General features: G+C 46.5%; 2 protein-coding genes across 11 annotated transcripts; both read right to left on the bottom strand.

Annotated features, from left to right (window-relative positions):
* Positions 1–134: 134 nt before the first annotated feature.
* Positions 135–4,345, bottom strand: LOC136458036 (uncharacterized). The gene is made up of 6 exons (XM_066458036.1): positions 4,092–4,345; positions 3,369–3,419; positions 3,218–3,269; positions 2,445–2,503; positions 1,961–2,006; positions 135–622 (listed from the first exon to the last, which is right to left on the bottom strand). The coding sequence occupies exons 1-6, from the start codon at positions 4,173–4,175 to the stop codon at positions 456–458; spliced, it is 459 nt and encodes a 152-aa protein (XP_066314133.1). The 5' UTR covers positions 4,176–4,345; the 3' UTR covers positions 135–455.
* Positions 4,346–13,140: 8,795 nt separating this feature from the next.
* LOC136455903 (protein FAR1-RELATED SEQUENCE 5-like) lies at positions 13,141–27,486 on the bottom strand. Of its 10 annotated transcripts, none has more exons than XM_066455624.1 (7): positions 26,174–27,486; positions 25,611–25,698; positions 21,246–25,468; positions 14,453–15,145; positions 13,987–14,372; positions 13,430–13,891; positions 13,141–13,293 (listed from the first exon to the last, which is right to left on the bottom strand). In XM_066455624.1, the coding sequence occupies exons 4-6, from the start codon at positions 14,605–14,607 to the stop codon at positions 13,551–13,553; spliced, it is 882 nt and encodes a 293-aa protein (XP_066311721.1). In that variant the 5' UTR covers positions 14,608–15,145; positions 21,246–25,468; positions 25,611–25,698; positions 26,174–27,486; the 3' UTR covers positions 13,141–13,293; positions 13,430–13,550. The 10 variants fall into 10 exon arrangements, with proteins under 10 accessions (XP_066311721.1, XP_066311722.1, XP_066311718.1 ...); XM_066455625.1 differs by having other exon boundaries at positions 21,246–25,463; XM_066455621.1 differs by having other exon boundaries at positions 21,246–25,698.
* Positions 27,487–27,939: the final 453 nt, after the last annotated feature.

Raw genomic sequence — 27,939 nt, 5'->3', positions numbered from 1 at the left:
ACCCTTTGGCATCTAAGCACTGGATATCCAACGAAAGCGATGAGATCACAATTACCAACCAATGAAGACTAGCTGGCATTTTACTTGTAAATAAATACTGAATGCAGTCTCAATACCATTTGAGCAAAAACAATATCTTCCAGCGCTAGAATATCTCAAAAGAACCTCAGCTCAGTGTACACTGGTCACGGCACCAACTTTTTATTGGACCACAAAATATAGCCCAGTGCTAGCTATACATAAAGATATATCCAAAATTTATAAACTGGGCACATATAGCATCTGTTCACGAGAGAAAAAAAATTACCATGTACAAAAGCAGCCCTCATTAAACAGGGCAAGGAGTGATAAAAAAAATTCATGTTTCATAGAGTAGGATGGGATGAGTCTTTCCATAGTTAAGGATAGTTTCTCAAGGCAGGCGAGTTATGTCGTGAAAGTGTTGCACCAATAACTTACAACGGTGAGGAGCTTCTTGCCTTGTGCATGTCGTCATGAGATGCAGAGGGGGCAAAAGAGGGCGAATGCGCTGCTACATGCGAAGAAGAGCGGGCAAAGGAGTGCGATGACACAGCATGATAGGATGACGAAACCAGTTGTGCAGTGGCTGGTATTGTACCACCTACAGATCAATAAAAATAATTTTAGTGATAATAGGAGTGTCATGCCCTGCAGTGAATGTGTTGAAAATGAATTCTTGGAATAGTCGTATTAAACAGAAGAAACATGAGGTGACATCAATACTTGCCTACCATGCATTTTTACTCCATTCTGACTACCTATAAACAAAATAAATGCTGTATGCTAAACATGAGAAACATCAAATAGTATGCAGTTTCTGATTGTGACATGCTTGCCAACGGCCCCACATCAATAATGAACAACACAACTACATGCCAGTTATGTGCTGGCGATTCATGTAATTCAGCAGCAAAAGAGGGGGACAATTTACGATCGAGGATGTGCAAAAACTTCTGTTACTGTCTGTTCTCATGAACATGCTAAAGCTTCTAAATCCTAAGCAGCTGTCACTGCTGCTTATTATGGATTAAGCATTAGCAAATTGCAAACTCACAATCCCCCACACTTTGTAGAGCAACTAAGCATTAGCAATTTAGCATCATGCATGTAAATATGATTGAACTTGTAGGAGAGCCAAGGTGAGCCATGCATGTACATATAATTGAACCAAGTCCATGCCCAAAATAACCAGTAAAAGAATGAATTATGTATAGTTTAACACTAATGCTCGATAATATTAAAAAGCTCATCTGCCTCAGGAAAAATCCTACACCGCATAATCTAGAGATCAAAGCCCAGTGCAGGCCAATCAAGACAACCCTTTTGAAAGGAAAAATTAAACTGCTGAGGTTCCCTTCTGCTCCTGTTCTACTTTTGAATGGTTTATATCTAAGTTCATCTAACCTTTGGCAGGGGACATCATGGATGGAAATAGAAAAGGTAAAATCGATTTGCCACAAGGTAACTTGTCAAGGATGGCAACTGGAGCATTGCCGAAAGCAAATACGAATGAAATTTCTTATGGTATATTAAAACTTACATGAGTAATTTACCAGTAGTGAACAATATCACCATCAAATGGAGCCCCCACAAATGGAACTTATCCAGAACATAAAATCTCTATAAATCGAAAATAATTGTATCCAACATTGCCATGATAGTAAAAAAGCTAATTTTTTGGACAGCGAAATAAGCACACAAAATAACTATACAGACAAAAAAAAAGTACATGTAGAAGATTAATGACTGAAGGGCGGGCCTGGTGCAAGCGGGTAGAGTCTTACCGCCTGTGACCGGAAGGTCCCGGGTTCGAGTCGCGGTCTTCTCGCATTGCACAGGCGAGGGTAAGGCTTGCCACTGACACCCTTCCCCAGACCCTGCAGAGAGCGGGAGTTCTCTGCACTGGGTACGCCCTTTTTTTAGAAGACTAATGACTAACCTGCTAATCCAGCACATGCAGAAGAGAACACAATAACTGGTGGTGCCTGCATAAGGACAAAAATAAATAGGAGGATCAGACTAATACTTGCTTGCACCAGATCATCATGTGATCAAATTTTTAATGTTCTTGACAACAACAAAAAAGACAGTGCTCATAATTTCCTGCCTTCTTAACTTGGTGCAGCTACAGATACACACTAAGAAATCTCAATATGGCACACATTCATAAGCATTATCTGAATTGTTGGAATTGTTAAATAGAACATGGTCTGATTAGATATTCAGCACTGTGCAGAGAAGTCATGAATGATGTGCTTAGAACATTAGAACGAATTAGGTCGATATCTGCTATAGAGTGAATGTTACAACTGAAGATTGTCTCAATGATGGCCATGAAGTTAACAAGAAATGTCAAAATGGTTTATGCTGAACAGGTCCACAAGAAACTAGTGTATAGATTATAAAAGTATATAGTAACTTACACCAACAAAAAAATGCATCCACATTGGGCCCTTAATGTGGCGACGAACAACTGGCATAACTGCATTAGAAACTCAGAAATCAGATCTTATGGAAAAACAATTATCATTACACAGCAGCATTACAGGCCAAAACTTATGTAAAACAAAAAAATGTTAACCGATTTCATCTTATGTCCATTTATCAAAAAATATACAAAGCAAAAAAATCAACTCAATGTAAATAAAGCAAGCAAATATAATGTGAACCAATGAGGAAGATGATTTTTGACATGCTCAGGTACGTACGAGGAATAAACATTCTGCTATTTGCAAATCCGTTCCAAATTATACGCCGTTTCGACTTTTCTAGATACATAACTTTTACCATGTATCTAGAGAACGACCTACAGTTTGGAACAGAGGGAGCACTGTTTACACATGCAAAGATAATCCCAAACCGAGCACAACATAAAGAAAGTTTTTTAAGCACAAAGAAGAATATAATCATGCCTAAAAGTTTCCGGTAAATTGTATGCTAATGAGACTCAGTACAAGTATGAATGGCAAGTGTTAGTGTGTTACTAAGCCAACTAATAGTAACACCACTCGCAAATCATAATCACATAGACGAAATGAGCTGCATGTGGATCCCAAACTAATTTATTACAATCCATTCATTAGTCACAAGGTGGAGCAAAATAAATGGTATAAGACAATCTAATCATCTAGCATGCAAGCACATCGACTAGTGCTCAAACAACTCAATTTGTTACAGATTACAGACGAGAACATACCATGGTTGAAACCATAAAACGCTCCTGCTATACCCCCAAGAGCCGAACCAATCTGCCACAAGATGGAAGCATACATGTACTTAACACTAAACTGCCACATCGAAGTCCTAATATCTTACAGAACATCAGTCAAGCTGGAGAGGGAACATACCATGGAGAAGCTATCTCGAACCAACGGAGGCACCGTCCAGCTGCTCGTTTCCTTCAAGCAATAACAAAATCAAGGATCAGTTGAGCTATGTTCAATACTGTCGGAAATTCAATACTTCTTCCAGCAGTTTGGAACAAATCTCTATGCTGAGCTGAGAATGTCAATTTACACAAAATGACTACTCTCATTCACAAACATGGGCACATCTGACTATCTGAGCATGAAAAACTCGCACTGCCAAAATCAAAGTAAGTCGACTTTTTTTTTTCAAAAAGAAAACAGGTCACCACTAGCACTGTCCTCAGGCTGGATATTCGGATGTAGAGAATCAACCACTAGATGCAGCAAAAGCAGGTCAAGCGTAACAAAAAACATAATACTAGCATATATAATTTCTTCCTCTAACTCCATAACAAATCCCCTGCCGAGCTGCCAATTTCAATTTGTGCAAACTAACTACGCTCACGTACATAGGCGCATCAGCAACAACTACTCGCAGAACTGGAACTGAACCGGGCCATATTCAAGGTAAGTAGACAACCCAAAAATCGCCAGCACGGTTAACCGCCCGAATTAGCAGGCGGAGAATCAACAACCACTAGCAGCGCCAACAGCAGGTTAGACGAAACAAACAGATGGGTTGCCACAGAGGCAGCGCGACCCGGCGGGTAGCAACAGCGTCATCGACAAGAGGGAGGAGGCGATCTGGGGGCGTGGGTTCACCATGTCCTTGGAGAGTGGCCCGGCGCAGTGGTGGCACCGCCGGGGGACCTCAGGGCAGCGCGTGGCGTCCCCCGCAGCTTTCATGGCCTTCCACCGCTCGCCGGAGTCCGGATGCCCGGAAGGATGAGGAACTGAGGATGACGGATCGATCGATCGATCGTTGGATCCGCCGCGAGCTCGCGGTCGCGGGAGGGCCTGCTTGTCACACGCTGCGGCCGCAGGAAGAAAACCCCGCCGCAATAGAAACCCCCGCAGATTTCCAGCGGCCGCGATCCGGCCAGCGATCGAGGCCGCAGCCGTCCGATAAGACATGACTGTGAGATCTGCTGGGCTGGAGCTGGGAGAAACGGCCCACTTTTGATCCATCGTTCCGGCCCATCGAATCATAAGTCCAGGCCACTTTCCTATTGGGCTGACCATATTTCAAACAGATCAATGACATAGGTCTTTTTATTTATACCCGTAGCTTTTCATAAAAAAGAATCTTTATTGATCACAGGTAATTACATCAAGTTAACAATTATAATAAGATCACTCATAGCATCTGCATCTACACAGCTAAGTTGTACATAACCTATATGAAAATTGGAGAAGAACGGCATGGCATCTATCATGCCATAGCGAGGTACAACACACAACATAGGCTTCAATTCTGCTTACCAAGTACTGTAGTAGCACTTGGACCGAGATGAAGGCTCTCCAAAAACAACGCTTTCCACTACAAGAGATGTTGGGGTTTATGTCATTTTGTCATTGTCATAATATCTGCAATTTATATCATAGGTTAACATTTATGACACCCGATTGACATGCCCTAGAAAGGGCCGCAAAAAAGTCAATTTAATTCCTCGTAGGCATTTAGGATACACTAGAGAACCCGGATCAAGTCTTCACTACACATGATTTTAAGTTATTTATGCTCTAAATTTGTATAAATGTTAGCATTTATAGAAAATGCCTAAGCAGGATGATAATGCTAGACACTTCTCTAGCGAGTCCGTTATAATCTTAAAACATGTGCCACAACCAATAGAGAGGGTGTTTGTAGCTATCTAGAAATCCTTTGTTGTCACTAGTAGTCATAACCTCTCACCCAGACGATTACAAAGATGCTCATCGATGATGAGGTCCAAACGCTTGGCCTTTGACATATAGCAACCGTTGCATACTTCTTTTATTCATCTCAATGCAAGTACTTTGCATCAACGAGTGTTGTGCCTCATGAACTTATAAGAAATTAAATGAGGAGTAAAAGATAACAATAGAGAAATGCATTTTCTCAATAGTGTTTTTTTTACGATAACTAGCTATTTGATAGAAGGGCTCGAGCTAGCAAAATCTATATCGCCCTATTCATAGGAATGCCTCTTCTATTAGAAAGGTTGGTCATTTGACTCTGCTATGACATGTTACAAGGAAAAAGCTTAGAAAAACAAGGTTTATGAAGAAGATATGACCAAAGTGACGACCTAAGAGTTCCCTGTAGGGCCGACTACCCGACAAGGAGATGGGCCGACCCAAGGTCTGCCTAGAGAGCGTGGAACAGGGTGGCATGTTCTCCAAGGCTACAAGGACCGACCTAGTCGGATTAAGTCTAACTCTATGATTAGATTGGAACTCTTTTGTCGTAACCGACTAGGACTACATTAATGAGCCTGCCCTCTGAACTATATAAAGAGAGACTGGAGCACCCCTTTATAACACATCATACACAACAATCCAACGCAAGGAAATATGCCTAGCTGGACGTAGGGTATTACGCTATTCTAGCGGCCTGGACCAGTATAAATCGTTGTCTTTGTGTTCACCATTGTGCTTGGCTTACGCTGGAGCCCACCTATCACCGTTTCGGGCACCCATGTAAAGTATAAATCGTTGTCTTTGTGTTCACCATTGTGCTTGGCTTACGCCGGAGCCCACCTATCACCGTTTCGGGCACCCATGTAATGTGTTGCTGGTCATCGGACACCGACACAAGGATAATGGATGGATGCAGACATGCTTCATATAGATTATAGTATTTGCTTTTAAATGGTTCTTAACTTGATGTGGACAATTCCTTAGCAAAATCCTGTCACTTGAGCATTTCCTGCAAGTAATCCACACAAGTTTATAGAGTCGATAAGTTAAATTCTTCATAGCAGAGGCTTGATTTAGGTTTTCTAGGTCCTAAGTGCATATGATTCATTACCTTGTTTTTTTACATGTCACATTGCTGTTGAGAGGAGGTACGTAGTGACGGACATAGAGTCACAGATAGAAGTGTGTCACTGTTGAGTAAGTCACAAGTGATGGACATAGTTAATAAGGCCCGTCACTATTGAATACTCCGTATATGATGTGATGGAGTTATAATTAAGCTCATCACTTTTCATCGTAAAAGTGACGGGCACTATGTCCACCTCTTATGATGAGTCATTGCTTAACCCACGAAACTCAATGGGTAACCCGAAACACCAGGCCCAGTGATTGCCACCTCCCCGTGGTAGAGCCACTGGTGGGAAATCCTCCCGTGGGGTGAGCCTCTCTGGGGGAAGATCCGCCGAGGCGCCCATGGACAGCCCCTGCAAGAGTTTGGCCCTTCGGAGACTTGGAGCGCCACTGGATTCTGAATGCCAAGGCGGTGAAGTGGTGATCCACTGTCAGCGGCAAGTGAAGCTGAGAAGGCAACAGCGATCACTGAACAAGACTGGACTGTGATGAACTGTCTGTGTTCATTGAGAGCTGCCAAGGAACTTCCCAGTTCCAACTAGACCTCACATGGTCGTTGAGCAGGCTGCATGTAGCAATGGACAGGATGAGCACAAGCACATATAAATGACAAGGCCTGAACTCTGGTAGCCGTTGCAGTGCTGTAGCGAGCACCGAGGCTCCAAATGTGGCAAGCAATGCAAAGCAGAAGCACTCGACTGATGGATTTTCACCTGCCGATCGAAACCGCCGGACTCCTAAAACAATGACTCTCGCTGCTACTGCTGCGGTGCTACCCGTCGTGAAAGAACGCATTATGATCAATAGCCTCTCCATTCGTCACTGGAAGAATCGAATCATGAAGCTAGCTTGGCTTGGATTGTGTGTGATTTAGATGGATTCTCCTATACGTACACGTACGGATGCTAAATTTTCCGCTTCGGCTCCGGCACGCACGGAAGGGGATGGGACGGGACGGGATGCCGATTCAACAGCAGGCCATGGGCTTCTGGTCTGGACTGGATAAGGCCGCCAACAGCGAGCCCTTCCCTCTGAATCAATGAGATTGTAAATTGGAAATTTGATGACTAGGTAAAGTATTTTGAATGTGACGATGATAGAATTTACTGTATTTGTCAACTTGAGATCCAATTTCTGTCAATTCCTTTCATATAATTTTGGCCCCTGGGTTTATTGGCTCTTGATTGATGCACATGCTGCTGTCTTATGTGTCCGTCCGTCTAAATGTTACGTCAGCACCACAGTAAAAGGTCATGCTTACATGAAGCCATCACATAGATTTCTTATCGACTCATTCTTGTGTGCCATTAGGACCAACTAATATAATATAGGCAACTAGCCAAACCAGATAAGTTCACAAAGGCTCAATCCAGTAAAGTCTCACATTTTCCAGTTAATAAATAAATAATGGCTCATGCTATGCTTATGTCTTCCAAATGAGAACACTGACTGAATAGCAAAAGACTTGCAGAAAGGCCGAAGGAAGCTATTCTTCTCAAGTCTCAACACCAACATACTTATACGCTTGTACCAAAACCAAGGTTGCTAAAAATAAACAAATCTCCAGTAGAAACTATCGTCACTGAATCGAATGAACACTGAATATGTCAATGTGACGACTGAACATCTATTCAGATGTTATCTCTGTTCACACAAACTCCGGTGATCACAATCAATTTGTATGCCCGTTGTAACACATGGACCATCACCTACCTAGTCAGTACAAAGATCATATACTGAAAAAACGCGCGCGAAACACTGTTCCGGCTAATTTGTTGTGAGAGAAAAACACTGTTCCGACTGAAAAAACAAGCTGAAAAAAACGGATTACAAGAGAAGAGAAGCGAACAGGGCCATAGCCTTGACGGGGTGAACCATCTTTATTATATAACATAATACCCAATTCTGTGTCCGGACCCAACAGGCGGTCAGGCGCACCGAACCCACCGATGCCCGCACCCACCGTAGGTCTTTCCACCCTGGCTTTTAGATCGGTTCAGATTAGCTGATTATTGTTTATCCTCACCTGGGCTCTTTCATCGGCTCCCAATCCAGCCGGATCCCACCCTCCTATTGCCGCAGCTCCGCCTCCGCCGCAAAAATCATCGCCTCTGATGCTACATCCCGCCTCCCCTATCCCCTGATTGCCGCAGCTACCGTGTACGCCGCCAAAAACACCGCCCCCCGACGCTATGCCCATCCCCGAATCCTTTCCGTTGAAAAGAAGAGCTGAACGAAGATCCCCAAAATTACGTCTGGGTATTATGTCCCGCATAGAACCAGCTACAAAAACACCTCGCTGGACCCAATCGAGTTACATGCAGCCGGCACAAGCGTACTGTGCAGTGCAGCGGCGACCCAACCATCTCCATCCAGATTCCAAGGTAGTCTCCAGCGCTGAGCCAATCCCTGAGGTCTTTCGTGCCTGCATCTCATCCATCCCTGTTAAATCCCCTTTAAATCACAGCTTATTTGATTACTGCATCTCATCCATCCCCGCTCAATCCCCATTCAACTTGGTAGCACCCGACCATCACAGTTTTTTTAAATCCGATTCCCTTTCAATGTTCCCGTAGTTTCACTGTACACCTTTGTTTTTGTTTTTTTTCTTGATCTAGTCCGGCGTGACCATCTCTGAGAATACTTGCTTTGTTTTATTGTTTCCATGTGTTAATTAAGTTCGGTCTTACAGAATACTAGAGTTGTTAGTTTATCAAGATATTTTTTTTTCTGTTATATGTACCACTGTTTAAGTTTCCTCTGGGATTTAGTAGTATTTTATACTGTATTTTTTAATCATATTATAACCTGGAAACATTTTTTAATAAGCTACATGTTTCTTGTTAATTACTTATCATATTTTTTATTTTCTAAATCAGTCTAAAGTTCTATTTCTTACGCTATCAAATATGTGACTAAGTTATATCATAAGCTAGTGAGCTACTATAGTAATTTACTATTACAGCCATCGTCCAATTCTCGTAATTCTTCGTTCTAGTAAGTTTTATAAATTAATCTTTACAGTAACTCCGTATGATTAATCAATTTCATGAATGACGCCTCCCTATTCTAATAAATCTTTATGTTAATGTTACAATATTCTAGTGTGCAAACAAATGTAGTAATTTACACTTATAGCGATCACTGAATTCTAGTAAGTTTGCCTTCTAGTAAGTCTTATATAAATCTTCCCGTAATCTTGGTTGACTGATGGTGCTGGGTACAGGGTCTTCCTATCTCAACAGCTTGGGGTGAGACCACACACCAATACACCTTCATTACTACACAAATTGGCCAATAATATTTATACACTAAAAAGCTTTCATATGTCCATTCAGGAATATGTCAATGGGAGTCACATCATGCCCTCACTGTCTTAGAGCGTGACATTAAGGATGTTGACCCAACCAAAGTGAAGCTAGTAAGGGGCCGTTTGTTTGGGCTCCTGTATACTCGCTCCGGCTCCTTCGTGCTTGTTACTTCCTGTGCAATCATGTAGCGACCAAGAAAAAGGCTCCGGCTCCTGCGCAGCTCAGAGGAGAGCCAGAAGAGCTGCCGAAGGGATGCTTCTCCTGGCTCCGCTACAGTTGCGGAGCCAGAGCACCAGAAGCCACACCGAACACAGCCTAAGTTCTCGTCACCACTTTATCAGGTGCAAACTATCGTCTTTTTTTATATGTCAGTTCTTATTGCCGATACTCGAGAATGATCACTTCAGTGTATACTGCATCAACTTTTATCCATGATCGAATAGATATGCTCGATTCTAGTACACAAGACCACTGACATTACCATGACGCTCTGGGTGACCGAATTATTCCAAGGCTCAATCTTCTGTTCCAAATGGCCACAGACTATAATATAAAGCAGTTCACACGATTCAAGCGTTTATATCACTCGTTTGGTTCACTGCCCACCGGAGCCAGGCTCGTAGCAGAGAACCAGGCTCTCTATGGCCAGGCCGAACACATGCAAGGTCTCTGCGTTTGGTTACTTGCGTCAGTCCAAACAGGCTGCAGACAAACGCTGTTTGGTTGTCCGGTCCGGCGCTGAGCTGATGACTTTTTTGCCGCGCGCAGCCTCTCCACATGCACCTCGTGTATCAGGCTAGCCTGGCCGCCGGTAAACGCTCGATTTCCCTGTATCTGCAGAGCCTGGCTGAAGGACGCTTTTTGCACCACGCGGGCCAGGCCCAAACATCGGCACAGGTAACCAAACATTCGGTTGTTGCATCCCGCGAGCCTGGTTGAGCCGCATACAGGGAACCAAACATGCCCAAAGTTCCAACCCAGTTGCATGACAACGACAGTGGATTCTTTGCCATCAAATTTATGGAGTTATGGAATGGTGAATCTTTCCATACTCCAATTCTCAGCGTAAGTCTTGCTGTTTTTGACCCCAATGTTCAATTATTAACTTCCTTTCACTATCAATATAGGAAAATTTATCTATGTACAAGTCGCAGCTGCTCTTCTACGGCATTTACCACCCAATCAATTAGATTATAAAGCTTCCTGCTGGGCTAGAAGCAAACCGGCCTCGCTTGTGATCAATCGTTATGGTTGCCTAGTAGTGACAAAATAAATACGGACACAATGTCCTCCTTGCTGTAATTTTAATTATCATGGATACAATTTTCTTTCTTCAAAACATCATCGTATCAATATAAGTTATCTTGGGTTCATATTTTTTTTACCATTGTCCAAATTATCTTATACAATCTTGGGTTCTCGTAATTTTCCCTTCTATTAGTCCGTATATATCAAACTTTCATTTATCTTTGTTAACTTACGTAAGTATGGTCAACCAAAATTATGAATGATGCCTCGCTATTCTAGAATATCTGAATTATATCGTAACTACATCTATACTATAGTAATTTACTCTTCTAGGGATAATTCAATTCTCGTAAGTTTAGTATGTCTTCCACTAATCTTAGTTGACCCATGGTAACTATGTATGGCCTTCCTACTCTGTTTGCTTACCAATTTTTTTGACATATCGTAATGCCTACTTACTAGGATAGTAAATAAATCATTATACAACTTACGCATTCTTCGTTGACTTTCGGTAACTTTGTACCCTTACCCAAAATTATGAACCGCTGCCTTCGCATTCTAGCAAGTCCCACAGTTAACAACAGTCATTGGGCCCACCTGCCATCCATGGCCCATGTGTCATTTGGGATGACCTTTATTTTCTCTCTTTTTTTTCTGGCACTCACGCACGGTCTTATCTCTCAGGCACGGCCATTTTTTTCCCACACGACACTCATCTTCCTCCGCACGCGCCGCCGCACACTCACCGCTTCGCTCCCGCTCTCCGCGGCCCTGCCACATCCCTACAGGAAGGGACGACAACAGCTCAATCATGGGTTGCCCAGCCTAAAATGGCCGGAGGGGCCGAGCCCGGGCGCGGCATGCAGCGAGAGGAAGACGAGTGAGCCGAAGATGGAAGGGAACTCTGTTGAAAAGGGATGGATCGATTTCTTCGTTTCCAAGGACGGATTTGGCCTGCATTTACGTAGAATATGCTCGTCTACAAGCACTCTATTTTTCAAGTCCCAGATCCAAACACCTCAAAAACCAGGTTCGTCCAAACCTATCCTCTGTCATCTAACAAACCAAACAAATGCTTATTTTTGACTTATGGAAATTTGAGTAAATCGTTATATCTGTTACGCAAATCTAGTATGAAAGCAGCTGTCTATTATAACCTACGTCTCTACTATACTGGTTTTGCGCTTATAGCCATTACTGAATTTTTCTTATAGTAAGCCATATATTCCAGTAACCAATGCTGGGTTCTGGTAGAAGTACATCAGACCTCACTAGATAATTGCAACCACGAGTCTAGAGTATCATTAATGTTACCACTACTTGTCTGGTGTTATCTCAAGCTGAAGTTGTCCTCACTAGTATTATTCTTCCCATTTCATCCATCCGCCTCATGCAACATCATCAAACTCCTCCTCTAGTTGCCTTTTTTTGGGTGGTCTCCCCCTCTTCTTCCCCATCTTGCCACGCAAACTCCCACTGGAACCACTTTTCTTCCATTCATTGTCTGGGTTTAATTCACAACTTGTACTACAATGACCTTTCAATCCACAATGGCCACAATTCCGTACCCCCGTTGCTTTCTTGTTAGAAGTCTCAACTCGGACTATCTATTTCCCTTTGCGCTTCCTCCCCTTTGTACTAGCACCCTTTGGCGCACATTCCAAAATTAGCGTGTATTTTCCAATTGTAGGAGAATGAGGATCCTCTTCAGTATCATTTGCCACTACTTCATCGACCGCAGGAACTTCAGGTCCTCTTATTCCATCTGACACATTTTCTTCGTTTCTAAGATTCCCCATCTGCGATGGTCCAGTACCTACCGCAACTGATTCACCCCACTCAGCCAATGCTTGCAGATCCTTGCTTCCTCTCTCAACCCCAATACTTGTTTTGCGGAGCGCCCTTACGGCCATCATTGCTAAATCTACCAACTTTCTTGTTGCGTACCTCTCATCTTCACAATCTGTTCCCATATTACCTATGTCATGCCTGTCCCACGTTACCATCATCCTCGCATCTCTGGTGTATCTCTTCATTATGTATTTCGAAGGTATATTTTCAATTTGCTGGTAGGTGAAAGCTTTAATAAGATGGGCGCTGAACAAGCCTGAAAGAATCAAACATGCACTAATCATTAACACATTTACTTAGATAATATAACCATGAGAAATGAAAGACGTGACCTTTTCCCAAACTCACTCACCTGTATGCTCCCATGCTCCCATGACTTTGAAAGAATGTTGAAACCATGAATATTTCCACAACTGATTTGTGTGTGTCACTAGGAAACTATCAGCCTTGTTTGCATCTGGGTCAATACGGAATGCAGTACTGTATATATAAGTATCTCTACACTTTTTGTAGACAGCGCGTGTGTACACCCTGCTCAAATGGATGTCGAAGTGTTGCAACGTCAATCGAAAGTTATCAGCCTGTTTCAAACACAATCACCTAAAAAATTTAGTTAACACAAGCAGCAGATAAACCTTTCTAGTAATTGCAAACCATTTGTACACAACACATTTTGCAACTAATTAATTATGTTATACCAAAAACTTACGATATTACCTGTGACCAATGGGTTTCTCCTGCCGCCGTGTGATTTGTGTGTTGAATGAACTCAAGCATCTTGAGGGCAAATTTGCTCATGCATGTCATGTGGCCTGTGAAATGCCTGCTCTTGAGCATCCTATTCACGCTTTTCACTCCTTTGTGTAGACGTCATCCTTCCACAATACAAGGGTTTGAAGTAAGCTGCAACCCACAACTTCCTACTATCCCAAAGACCCTTGATAGTTCCATCTTCCCGTATGCCATACTCATCTACCAGCTCATTCCATGCTGCCTCGAACTCGATATGCGTAAGTGGGTGATTGATTACTGTTAGCAACTTTATCTTCAGACCCTCATGCAACTTATACAATTTCTTAAGCTCACTTCGATACTTCTTCAGCATGTGCCAACGGCACAACCTATGTTGTGTTTTTTTAAACACCCTCTTGATTGCGGCAGCCATCGCGCTATCCTGGTCTGTACCAGAAACAAGAAAAGTAATAACGTTACCAAACATTAACCTACATGTATTTCAGCAACAATACATTTAATTGCAAGGGTCTTCTTCTCACCTGTAAGTATACATCTAGGATCTCGACTCCCTAACATGCAGTCTTGGAATGCTTGAAACAACCACTCAAATGTATCAGCTTGCTCATCCTGCAAAAGTGCTTGCCCAAACACGACATTTTGTAGTTGATGGTTCGAACCGACAAACATAGCTACTGGCATGTTATACATATTAGTTTTGTATGTGGTGTCGAATGTAACGGCATCTCCAAAATCTCTATATTCTGCACGTTGGCTTGCATGACTCCAGAACACATTCTTGACAATGTTCTCACTGTCCACCTGCAAATCATAGTAGAAATATTCATTATGGACCTTCATCTCCTTGAAGAACTCGAGCAACTTGGGAATATCATTTTCTCTCTCTGCCTTGGCCACTGCAGCTTTCCTGAAATTGTAACATCACGCAACTCCCATTACTGATTTGACAATTAATATCATTTGGTTATAAATTACTGTATACATTACCTGTTTTTCAGGTCCCTCTCAGTGAATGTGAAGTTTTGGCGACCATCATATATGTCTGACAACACATTTACTATTGCGTTCAGGGGAACATCACACCTATGCATCTGATCAACAATCCCCATGATTGTCGGGTCCTGGTTTTTGTGTGACTTCATATATTGTGTTAAGCTCGGCGATGGATGCAATGGGTGAGTGTGTTCCAACCGTATCCTCTCAAAAAACCAATATCCCTTTCTGGTTCCATTTAGCCTTCACAAATGCCTTGCATTCACACCTCATTGACATTTTCTCTCGAACTCTCCTCACCAGGCTTATAATAATCCCAGTGCCCTTGTTTATTGCAACTCATCTCCAAAAATATAGAGAGAGTATATTCAGTAGCCAGCTACAAAATAAGTTATTCTGTAAACAACCAAATAAGTTATATATTACTGACACCACCAACAACTAACAACTACAATTCCTTAAACAACCAAACTGATTCGAATACAAGACCCCTCTCATCTACACCTTTCCTTGAGAATGAGCTAATTCCAATGCAATCTTGAGCTCGGTGATTTCAGCTTTTAAGTCCAAGCTACCAAACTTGGAGCTCCTTGAGATGATTTTCCTGGGAATGCATCGTCTTCACGGCTTCTTCTTTGCCCAACTTGTCAATAACCCTTGTTCCCTTGTCGGTCGTGTTACCATGTCCTGCATGATGATAAGAGAAGTTAAACATTGGCCACCGTTTTGTTTGAGTACACTATCGAGTCGATTTCGTCTTGGTCGTAATGTCTTCTGTGTTGGAGTATGAGTGTATTAGGCCCATGAGGCCCATGTATGACTAATATACATTACTACCCTTCTAGGGTTAGCCCAAGCCCAATGTGAATTCTAGCATGGTATCAGGCTAGCTTTCCTCCCTCCCCTTCCCCAACCAGCCGCCAGGTGCCACCGGCCGCCGGCCGGCCTCTTGCCGCCGCCATGGCTGGCCGCCCTCCCCCTCCCCCTCCCTCCCCAACCTACTTCCACGTTTTCCCCTCCCTTCCCTACCCGTCGTGGGCCCAGCGCGCGGGCGCCGGCCCCCTTGCCACGGACGCGGATGGCCCGGCCGCCGCCGCTGTCGCTGCGGGCGTGGGCGCGGGTGCCGGCGCGGGCGCGGGCGTGGGTGGCCCAGCCGCCGCTGCGGGCGCGGGCGCAGGCGGCCCCGCCGCCGCGGGCGCGGACGCCGCCGCTGCTGCAGGGGCGGGCGCGGGCGCAGGCAGCCACGCCGCTGCAGCTGGGGGCGCGGGGGAGACCCTGGAGCCTTTCTTCTTCCCCGCTCCCCCTCCTCTGCCACCCCTGCCCCTCTCCAGACGGCAGGGGCCAACTCCGCTCTCGCCGCCGCTCTCGTGGCTGCACGGGCTGCTGCTGCGGACAGCCAGGCCCGGGTGCGGGCGGCCGCCCTCGCTTTGGAGCGCGAGCGCGACGCGGTTGATGCCCTGGCCCGCCAGATCGCTGAGGCGGAGCAGCTCCTCGTCCTCCCTACATCCTACGACACCGCGGCCACCTCCTCAGGCTTGACGGGTCACCGCGCGTCTCGCACCACGGTCATCTGGCACGACCCGGCCGACCCGCACGTGGCTCAGCTCCACTACCAGGCCGGGGGTGTCCAGAACATCCGACTCCTCATCCCGGTCGTCCTCGAGCCTGAGTCGCCCTCTTACGCCCGCTGGAGGGACCTAGTTCTCCTCACCCTCCGCCGCTACGCCCTCGACGACCACGTCCTAGTCGACGCCTCGGTCGCGGTCCAGACCCCATCGTGGCTGCGCCTTGACAGCGTCGTCCTCTCCTGGATCATCGGGACGATCTCCCTGGACCTCCACGACCTCGTCCGCAACTCTGCTGATGCTCGCCGGGCCTGGCTTGCGCTCAAGGGCCAGTTTCTGGGCAATGCCGAAGCCCGGGCCCTGCGTCTCGATGCGAGCTTCCGCACCTTCGTTCAGGGTGACCTCTCCGTTGGCGATTTCTGCCGGCGCATGAAGAGCATGGCGGACTCCCTCGGCGACCTTGGCTGGCCCGTGGAGGACCGCATTCTGGTCCTCAATGTCCTCCGCGGGCTCAGTGACCGCTACGCCCACCTCCGGACGTGGATCACCCGGCAGAGGCCCTTTCCCTCCTTCCTGTAGGTCCGTGACGACCTTGTCATGGAGGAGCTCACTCAGGGCGTCCAGCCAGGGTCCACCTCCGCGCCAGGGTCCTCGTCTTCCTCGACTGCCCTGGCCGCTACTCCTCCGGCGCGTTCGTTCGCTCCACCGTCGTCGTCGCTTCTTGGTTCTCCTCCCCCCGGGCCGGGCGGGGGTGGGGGGGCCGTGGCGGCCGCCGTCGCCGCGGAGGGGGGCGTGGGGGCCGCGGGGGCCAACACACACCGGCTCCTCCAGGGAGCCACCAGTCGCCCGCGACTCCACAGGGTGCAGCCTGGCCCTCTTTCCACAACCCGTGGTTGGGGCGTATCTCCATGTGGCCCTTCCCGGCTCCAGGTGGAGAGCCTCGCCCACCAGTGGCCTTGCTCACTGGAGCTCCTCCGGGGTTTTACTCCCCGTCTGCGTGGGCTACTCCTCCCGGCGCATCTTCGTGGGTGCCACCTCCCGACACCTTGCCCGGGCCTGTCGGTTGGAACCCGGCGGCCTTGGCCAGATCCTTCAGCACCATGGCCTTGACACCGCCTGCCGGTACCGACTGGATTGCCGACTTGGGTGCCACTTACCACACTACTCCAGACCCTGGTATACTCTCCTCTTTTCACCCTCCTTCTCCCTCTCATCCTTCGTCCATCATGGCCGCGAATGGTTCGTGTATTCCAATCACGTCCGTGGGTGCCGCCGGCACTCATGGTTCCTTTCTTCTTCCTGACATTCTTGTTGCACCCTCTATGGTTCACAACCTTCTTTCTATTCGTCATTTTACAGCTGACAATTCCTGTTCTGTTGAATTTGACTCTTCTGGTCTTACTGTAAAGGATTTGGCTTCCCGGCGTCCTCTTCTCCGATGTGACAGCACGGGACCCCTTTACACCCTTCGTCTTCCGACGTCTGCTTCCTCTTCGTCACCGTCTACTTTGTCAGCTGCCTTCGCCGCCACTCCTTCCACCACTTGGCACCGTCGCCTCGGCCATCCTGGATGTGATGCTCTGACGCAGCTTAGTCGCAGTTCCGACATTGGTTGTACTCGGGCTCACGATGAGCACTTGTGTCATGCGTGCCAGCTGGGCCGTCATGTTCGTCTCCCTTTTTGTTCTTCTTCTTCACATGCTACGCATGTGTTTGATCTTGTACACTGCGACCTATGGACATCTCCTGTCATCAGCATTTCTGGGTATAAATACTATCTTGTGGTGGTTGACGATTTCTCGCATTACTCGTGGACTTTCCCCTTGCGTGCAAAGTCGGATACCTTCACCACTCTTCTCCACTTTTTCGCCTGGGTGTCTACTCAGTTCGGCCTTACCATCAAGGCCGTCCAGTGTGACAATGGCCGTGAGTTCGATAACGGCACCTCCCGTGCCTTCTTCCTCTCTCACGGTGTCCAGTTGCGCATGTCTTGCCCGTATACCTCCTCCCAGAATGGCAAGGCCGAGCTCATGATTCGCACCACGAACGACACCATGCGCACCCTTCTGCTCCAGGCGTCGCTTCCTGCTCGCTTCTGGGCCGAGAGTCTGCACACCTCCACCTATCTCCTTAACCGCCTTCCTTCCGCTGCCTGCCCGGCTCCCACACCACACCACGCTCTCTTCGGTACCCCTCCTCGGTATGACCACCTTTGTGTCTTCGGGTGTGCGTGTTACCCTAACACCACTGCCACCGCTCCCCACAAGCTGGCTCCCCGTTCCGCTCTGTGTGTCTTCCTTGGGTACTCCCCGGATCACAAGGGGTACCGGTGCTTTGACCTCACCTCCCGTCGGGTCCTCATCTCTCGCCACGTGGTGTTTGATGAGTCTGTCTTCCCCTTCTCCACCACCACCACAACATCTCCCACCCCCGATCCTGACCCCTTCTCTCTATTTCCCACTGACACGGTGGTCCAGCCGCTTTTATCGCTGTCTCCTGCAGGTACTGCTTCCCCGTGCCCCTCGCCGGGCCCGTGCCCCCGCTCGCCGCCCACCAGTGACGCCCCTGGCCCTGCGCCCTGCCCGGGTCCGGAGGCGTCGCCCTCCGGAGCTGCCCCTGCCCCTCCGTCCGCAGCGGGTCCGGGGACGCCGCCTGTCGCACCTCCTGCGCGTTTCGCCCAGCCGGTGCACGTCTACCAGCGCCGTGTGCCGGCGGCAACGCTGCCTCCGGCACCACCGGGGTCCACCTCTCCACTGGTGACGCCTACACCACCGGTGGCTCCTTCTCCGCCGGCGACCCCTACACCGCCGCTGCCGCCTCAGGCTGCCCGTGTCGCGTCGCCGGTGTACCACCCGCAACTCCTTCACCGACACCCGCGGCATGTTCACCCTATGGTGACACGTCACGCGGCTGGTACCCTGCGGCCCCGGGCTCTCGCGACGATGCCCGACGACCCGCAGATCTCTCCTGTACCCTCTTCCGTTCGCGACGCCTTGTCGGACCCTCATTGGCGCCGTGCGATGGAAGAGGAGTACGCGGCTCTCCTCGTCAACCAGACATGGGATCTGGTGCCCCGTCCACCCGGATCCAACGTCGTCACCGGCAAGTGGATCTGGACACACAAGCGGCGGGCTGATGGTACCCTTGAGAGGTACAAGGCTCGCTGGGTTCTTCGGGGTTTCACTCAGCGCCCTGGAGTCGATTATGATGAGACTTTCAGCCCCGTGGTGAAGCCGGCCACCGTACGCACAGTGCTCTCCCTGGCTCTCAGTCGCTCTTGGCCTGTGCATCAACTGGACGTCAAGAATGCTTTTCTCCACGGGACTCTCACCGAGACAGTCTACTGCAGCCAGCCAGCGGGGTTTGTTGACTCTTCTCGTCCGGACATGGTCTGCCGGCTCAACAAGTCTCTCTACGGCCTCAAGCAGGCCCCCCGGGCGTGGTACTCTCGGTTTGCTGCTTTCCTGCTGACACTGGGGTTTGTGGAGGCCAAGTCGGATACGTCCCTGTTTATCTATCACCATGGACCTGAGACTGCCTATCTGCTGCTCTACGTTGATGATATTGTCCTCACAGCCTCCAGCCCGTCCTTACTCAGCCGTGTCATCGCCTCTCTTCAGCAGGAGTTTGCTATGAAGGATCTTGGTGTGCTCCACCACTTCCTCGGGGTCACTGTTGAGCCTCGCCCCACCGGCCTTCTCCTTCACCAGCGGCAGTACACTCTTGATATCCTGGAGCGTGCTGGGATGACTAACTGCAAGCCCTGCTCTACTCCAGTTGACACACAGGGCAAGCTGTCAGAGGCCGTGGGCACCACCGTGGCAGACCCCACTGCTTACCGGAGTCTTGCAGGTGCCCTTCAGTACCTCACCTTCACCAGGCCAGACATCACCTATGCAGTGCAGCAGATATGCCTTCACATGCATGATCCCCGAGAGCCTCACCTCACTGCGCTCAAGCGCCTCCTCCGTTACCTCCGCGGCACTGTCGACTACGGCTTACTCCTTCAGCGGTCTTCCTCCACCGAGCTCGTCGTCTACACTGACGCCGACTGGGCCGGGTGTCCGGACACTCGGCGCTCTACCTCCGGCTACGCTGTCTTTCTGGGCGGCAACCTGGTGTTCTGGTCGTCCAAGCGCCAGCCGGTGGTCTCCCGATCCAGTGCCGAGGCGGAGTACCGAGCTGTCGCTAACGGCGTGGCTGAGGCCTCCTGGCTCCGACAGCTCCTTGCCGAGCTCCACAGCCCTCTCTCCCGGAGCACGCTGGTCTACTGCGACAACGTCAGTGCGGTGTACCTCTCCACCAACCCCGTGCAGCACCAACGGACCAAGCATGTGGAGATCGACCTACACTTTGTCCGTGATCGGGTTGCCATCGGCGATGTTCGGGTCCTACACGTCCCGACCACCTCCCAGTTTGCCGACATCTTCACCAAGGGCCTCCCGTCATCGACCTTCACCGAGTTTCGCTCCAGCCTCAACATCATTGGTGGCTAGTTGCGTCTGTGGGGGGGCTCGTGTGTGTGCTTCTTTTCATGTCCAGTCTGTAACTCCGCTGCGACGGTAGTTCAGACTGCGGGGGGGTGTTGGAGTATGAGTGTATTAGGCCCATGAGGCCCATGTATGACTAATATACATTACTACCCTTCTAGGGTTAGCCCAAGCCCAATGTGAATTCCAGCATTCTGCAACAGCTTAAGAGACCAGAGAGATGAAATAAGAGAAGTTACTTGAATAGCAGAGACTCTTGTATATCATGCCTTGTCAAAAGCATCAGCATAGCTTCCAAATACTATAAAAAGAATATGCAGCAAGAAGATATCACAGAGTAAAACAATGGGGCTAATCTCTACTTATCCCAAATCAGCCACATTTCTCGTTCGAGTGGACATTTATTTTGCACATCTTGTTATAGCAGGCACAGGCCAGTTTTCAAATGGGCTAGTAACACCAATCATGTTGGAACTTGTTGTACCATGAATGAGTTATGCCTGAAAATTAATAATAAACAAGAGTAGGAAATGCAATGGGATTTTTAACAACAGAAATCCTTATACGATTAATGGGAAAGATCCATGATCCATGGTATGTTCCTAAGGTTTACTGAGATACACTACCATGCTACCTGTTCACCAATTTTGACATGAACTGAATTTATATTCTGTGATCATAAGTAATGCAATCACTTGAAGGGCGGGCCTAGTGCAAGCGATAGAGTCTTACCGCCTGTGACTAGAAGGTCCCGGGTTCGAGTCGCGGTCTCCTCGCATTGCACAGGCGAGGGTAAGGCTTGCCACTAACACCCTTCCCCAGACCTCGCACAGAGCGGAAGTTCTCTGCACTGGGTACGCCCTTTATAAGTAATGCAATCACTTACATAACTTTTTTTTAAGAAAGGAGCTGCATTTACCTATCCAGTTGCTTGTTGACATTTCATGTTTGAATCAAACTTATCCAGCCTACACATATTAATATTCCTATAAATGAAGCCTATATGCAATTGAAATGAACAATTTCTAGAAACTGTGAGAAGGATGCCACCGTATCGTGAATCCCAAATAAGAGTAGGTAGTAGCAAAGATTAGCCAAACATTTTTTGATGCATTTGGTGGAAAATAGGTGTAAAGGTTGGAGGAGTACTTAGTAGGAAAAATTTAATTCGAACAAAAATAATTATGTAGCTAGGACATAGACTAATACAAACGATGCTACAGGGAAAATGGATAATTGAAGAATAATTTGTTGCATAATGGTGCACAATCTAATTACTGAAAACAAGTGCCAGTGTATCAATCTAACAATTCCAAGTTAAGGACACTAAAATAAGTAGAAGCAAATGAGGATTGCAGTCTTAAGAGAAGTATTGATATTAGACCACTGGAAATGAGACCTCACTAAAACAGTCCACGCTACCTTAGCTGACCAAAGCGTTTAAAATTACTGCATTGGCCTAGGGGTAGCACTACAACCACATCCACTTTAATTAGATAGCATTTGCAGAGGAATGTCATCAAACATTTGGTTGCTTCCAGCTGCAAAGTGGTAAAGCTAAGAGAACAAAACATAAGAGCATTGATGAGATATTATATGAAAAATACCAAAGAAATTCAGTTTCATAACTACCATAATAATAGTGGTTTCAGTTATTTACATCATGGGAACCTAGTACAAAACAGAGACATGAAGAAGGGTATAGATGTCCCAAGAGGGTGCTACATTGCTACGGCCTTTGTTTTCAATCCGGGGAACAATCAATTTGACAATATGGGGTACGTGTAATTTGTAGAATCAGAGGCTTGATGCAGCACTTTTACAGGTTGCCTGAGTCATGTATGTTTTGAAAATCATATCAAAGAAGAAAATCAGACACATCACCAAAGGTTATCCTTTTAGAAGAAATTGGCATGTAATTTATGCTATTTAATCCCAATGACCTTAGCATAGCATGCAACCTTCACAGTTCTGAAGCAACTTTTAGGAATATAGTATATTATACTTCATGCACACAAAATAGAAAGAACGTTGAATCAACCTTTTAACATGTATAAAAAAATACTACTGCAGAGTTAAACACACGAGGAAGCAACACATAACATAAAGCAAAGCATGGCCTCTAGTTGAAAATGACTACGCAAACTAATCAAAGAATAAGCCTAATGACCATAATTTATTTGGTGGTATCGTGCCAAACCCAAGCTCCTCTCGTCCATGAATCAAGCTTAAGTTGAGGACAGACTTTTGTCCAGGTCACCCTTCCAGCTGCCACTGCCCTTCAAATATCGAAATTTCTCTTCCTAAACCAACCAGTGGTTTGACTTTGACAATTCAAGTTTTTTTTTAGATTAGAACAAAATAAAGAGCCTTGTGCCACAATGTAATCCACTTTCAACTTTTTTTTTAGCCTCTACTCTGGGTACAGCTGCTGTAGAATCTATTCATGTACGAACACACACCCACACACACCACGCGTACACAATCAGATCTACAACTACACGCAGATAGGAAGACCGCGTCCTTCTTGAGATCACCGGAACCATCCACAGCTCCGTAGGCGACGGACGCGTCGCAATCCCTTTGTGGTTCCACGCGAAAGAGGCTGTAGAATTTATTTGGGAATAAATCCCGGTGAGAGACATGAGTCGAATCCAGGATTCAAACTCAAAATGAAATAAATGTTAATCACGAGGCAAAGTGTAGGGAGGCTTCTACAAAATATTGGATTAGGGATCTCTCTGAGAAACAAACTATTGACCAGAGTCCATGCTGCGACCGGGGTACTACTCGTAGTCATCCAAATTTTGCCGACAGATTGAGTGGTGACCCAGGCTAGGCGACCCAACGGTCAACTTGTGAGCTCTGACCCGGGACCTCCCTTCCTGTCGCCGGCGGCCAGCTTCAATATGAAGCCAGCGAGAACCAGAGGCGGCTTCCGCTGCCTCTTTTCTAGAAGGATCAGCTCAGGAGGGGGTGGTATTGCCTGCTTCAGCTGAGGGCGGCAACTCCCAGCTTCAGAAAATGGGCTCCGATTTGGATTGGCCCCAAGTCCCAACTTCAGGACACAGTGGCGTGGGAGGAGCTCAGCGTCCATACTACCTGTTTCACAATGCAACATCAAAACAGCATCAGAGGAACAAACCTGCAGATAATTCGGTTAAAATTGGAAATATGTTGCTGATTAACCATACTACCACTACCAGACCATATGTTCGGTTTATTACAACCGGACTACAAAACTGCATCTTAGTTCAAACTGTTTAACATGCAGCATTTTACAGATTCAGCCTGATGGAAGCAAGAACACTAGGGAATAATAATGCTATGTTAACACTTAACAGAGACCCAACAAGCGTCATCTCATACTACTTTCCGAAAAGCATCGAACTTCGACAGGACATCTTATTACCATAGATGAATTGGGGGGGGGGGGAAACTACTCAGAAAAATACGAGTAGCAATGGGTGTGCTAGAAATATGTAGGCTCCCTGCATCCACCATGTAGGGGTTTATGTGTTTTACGAGTGTGCAAATCCAACCAGTATGTGTTGCATACATATACACTTAAATTAGTAAACCACAAGAGTTTTGTTTAACTTACTAGATGGTGTGGATCAGCAAGCATAGGAAAGAGGCCTCTTAACTACATGGTCAGTAAATTAGAGCAGGAGACAGATATATAATCACTCCCATGTCACATGAAGTTGTATGGCACAGTTGCAGATACATGTCATTTAACACAATGCTTATTTGTAGCCTTGTAGGCTTCCTTAGGAGAGACTGCAAAGGTATGTTCATTGCGGAGGGGAGGGAAAAAAATTCTAACCTTATTTCCAAAGAACTGCAGAGATCCACCTTATGTACAGTTGCATTCATTATCAACAATAAAGCAGGGCAGATACTGTCAGTGGAAAATCCTTGGGGAGTGTCTTATCTCTTATAGGGAACCAATCAAAACAATAAAGCATCGTAGGACCTTTCAACATAGCTTGTGTAAGGAAACATAAGCAGCATTTTCCACCGCTAACAGTGGGGGAAGATACTCAAGCTTAAATTATAGGAATCACATCAATGATCAAGAGGTAAACATGATTGATTTTATGGCTGGGAGTGCTGGGTTTATTCACAAAATTATGCAATAAAAGGTAGAGTACAGCACTACTCATTAATTTGTAAACTGATTCCTGCTGTGAAGCTAACTAGGATTGTCCACAGGATTGTTTTACCTGTAGATAAACTTGATGCTGAAGTGCACTAACAAGAGAACATTTCTCTAGAGAATTTCATCATTCAAGGAATACCACAGAAGCACAGAGCATGGCCGAAAAATTGGAGCACAAGTCACAATAGTCACTCCAAAATATTTATATTGTCACATAAAGATGGTCAGTACAGTTGAAAAATGAACTCATTTTTTTTGTCAACCCTCATTTGTTGGCTCCATTGAGGAAACAATATTTTTCAGGCAGAGACCTTGCATGGTGCTGATATTCATCCCTGGAGAAATGTGATATAACTAGCAGGAAGCCCGCACAGTTGCACAGGCTAGGCAGCTATATAATAACGTATATAAGTGTGGTCCTGAAAACAGTAAAAATGCAGTAGATATATTAATTTTTGTAAACATTGGTACTGGGGGTTTAATCACGCTGTGCAATCTTGTAGAACGAATGCAGAGAGACTAATTAAACACTTCAGCGGTATATGAAAATCCATTGTCATGCTACATGGAGCAGGATATTATCCTTGCAAATTTTGGAAGTGAGCTTCGAATTACTGGATGCACAGTTTCATCATATTATAATGCACGTACACCAATTTGTGCAGCCTGTTAGCCTAAACAATATTTTTGTATGGACCAAAACAAATGCCCTCCAGTTTCTTTTACACACTTGATGATGTGCATTGCGAGACAATGCGTCTTGCAATCCTTTGTAATTCAGGACACTGCCCTGCATAAGAACACCACCAGTCAGGTGCAATTAATTTTAAAAAAGTTAAGTTGCAGCAGCTTACAGAGGACATGATCACTACCAGGCAATTTATTTCAGAGATATTAGTTGCACACTGACAGGAGTAACAACAGATCAATACCTGCGCTGGTTTTGCCATTTAGTGCTGATCACCGAGCTTCTGGATCCCAAAGTAACCCTCTCAGAGCTAGGCAGCGGACAACATGTAACTATTGAAGGTTAACACGTTCATTAATTTTCCTTATAAGTTGTATTAAAAGTCCCAGCTCCTGAAAAAGGAGCAGCAACAAATTTCCCTACTTGTATAAAGGGTCTCCCTATATCGAAACCTGAATTGTTTTCTTAGTTTGTATTACGAATTTGAACTCAAACAAAAAAAAAAATCAACAGAATATATGACTGGCTTACTCTATACATAACATGGATAGCAGATTTTTTTCAGGTTCAATGATACTCTGAGGTGGGCTACTGTGCTATGGCCTTAACATTCTCAGCATGCAAGCAACCATATGTCAATGTTATTAGTAAGACCATATAAGGGGCCTTGTGACGCCCTTAAAAATGATAAGCTGATTTGACATATGTAGAACTATCTGTAGTACTGCATAGTACAGGACTCATATATGCAAAACTGACTACATTCTGGAATGCAGAAAATTAGGCAAATAGGCATAGTTAATTTACATCAACAAAGGGTAGAATGAAGATCTTTCCAAGGCGAGCAAGAAAATAGGTAGTAGAGAAAAATTGTCATGTGTAGTAGCTCCAGAGCAGTAGCTTTTAAACGCAGCAGCTCTTGTCTGGTTCCAATGGGCGTAATAATGTCACTGGCATGTGCAACCAATGGAAGAGTGAACCGCATCAGATGCTGATACCTGCACATTCATAATGTTCGATGTTCACAATACCAAATTTCATGTAAATTTGGATTTACTTATTATACAAAAAATAGCACCAGGAGCAAGAGTAGAAAGGAGAATATCCACAGGTTTAGCATAACTTGTGGTAGCTTGAAATGATGTTCCCATTCCCTATTGCACTTAGTCGTACAATAAAGCGATGAAATGATTTGTTAAAGCTCCATCTCCAGTGAACAGCCTTGCAAGGCAAAAATCCGTGAGTTTTGACAACCTAGGAACAGTGAATAGAAGATTAGCCCCTACAAACAATTCAATAAACAGGACATAGAAGGAAGGCAGATACAGTGCCATTCTTTTGTTGATCAGCATAGCGAAGGACATAGAAATTGAATATGTCCATCTCCATCCTTTTTCCTGCAGAAACGTGGGGACGGTTATTGCTAGTAACAACAACTGTTGTGGAGGCAAATCACCGAACACGTAGTGTGCACCATCCATAAATGGATTCGTGAGTAGATGAAATTAGGGAGAGATAACCACTGAACGCCCAGACCTAGGTCCAGGCTGCCTATTGCTTTTGTTAGAGTAAATTACTAGCAGTAGATGGACACTGAATTGAAAGAGGTAGATGGCAACTCGCAGAGTTAGATGGCAGACTCCCCAGGAGTCGTAGAATCCGTCGCGGTGGAGGTGCGGGCGAGAGCAGTCAGACGTAGGGTATGTGACGGCAGCTCAGGCGAGCGCAGCCAGCCCTAGGACACGTCGTGGCGGCGGGGGTGATGGCGGGCAACCGCAGGGCAGAGCGAGGAGGTGGCGCGGACGAAGACGACCAACCCTAGGACGCACAGGTAAGGCCCGCCGGCAGCCGCAGCGTACGTGCCGCGGCGGCGCAGGCTGGGGAGCTGCGCTCGGAGGGGGGAGGCGAGAGCGCGGAGAAGGCACAGCAGGTTGCCCGGACAGGACGCCGGAGTGGAGGCGGCGCGGCCATGTGGGAGGCGACTGAGGACGGGGAGAGGCGGAGGGGGCGCTGGAGGAGGGAGGCGCGACGGGGAGGAGCTCGCTGCGGCGGCGGAGGAAGCGCAGCGCGGCGTCCTGTTTTCACTTTTGTCGTGGCAGCGTGGGGGGCTGCGGTAGATGAGGCCGGAATCTCGTGGAAGGTTCCAGGCGGTGATCTGTTGGGCGTTGATCAAGGATCGGAGGGATAGGAAGCAGGCGACGTGGCCTCTTGAGGGAAGGGAAAAGTGAGTATAGGAATGGGTAATGGGTAATGGTAGATTATGGAAGTTGTTGAAGCCTCAAGTGAGAAATTTCTCTTATCAAGTTTGTAGAGGTAAGAATTCACAAAAAAAAAAAAGTTTGTAGGGGTAAGCCTCGACCCGACTGATGTCACCTCTATGCAACAATCTCCTAACTAGAGCATTAAGCATACGTGAGTTTGGAGCAATACCACTCTTTTGCATCGCTGAAAATAGATTGTCAAACTCTTCTAGCGAGCCTTCTTCTATGAGATTTTCTGCAATTAAGAGGTAGGTCAAACTCGAAATAATTTACTATAAAAAAATAGAGGGAAAACATTTCTAAATTATAATC

Source organism: Miscanthus floridulus, chromosome 6 (genome assembly GCF_019320115.1).
Source record: "Miscanthus floridulus cultivar M001 chromosome 6, ASM1932011v1, whole genome shotgun sequence".
Taxonomy (NCBI): Eukaryota; Viridiplantae; Streptophyta; class Magnoliopsida; order Poales; family Poaceae; genus Miscanthus; species Miscanthus floridulus.
Note: the sequence above shows the minus strand (reverse complement) of the source record. Positions and strands in the feature narration are given on the sequence as shown.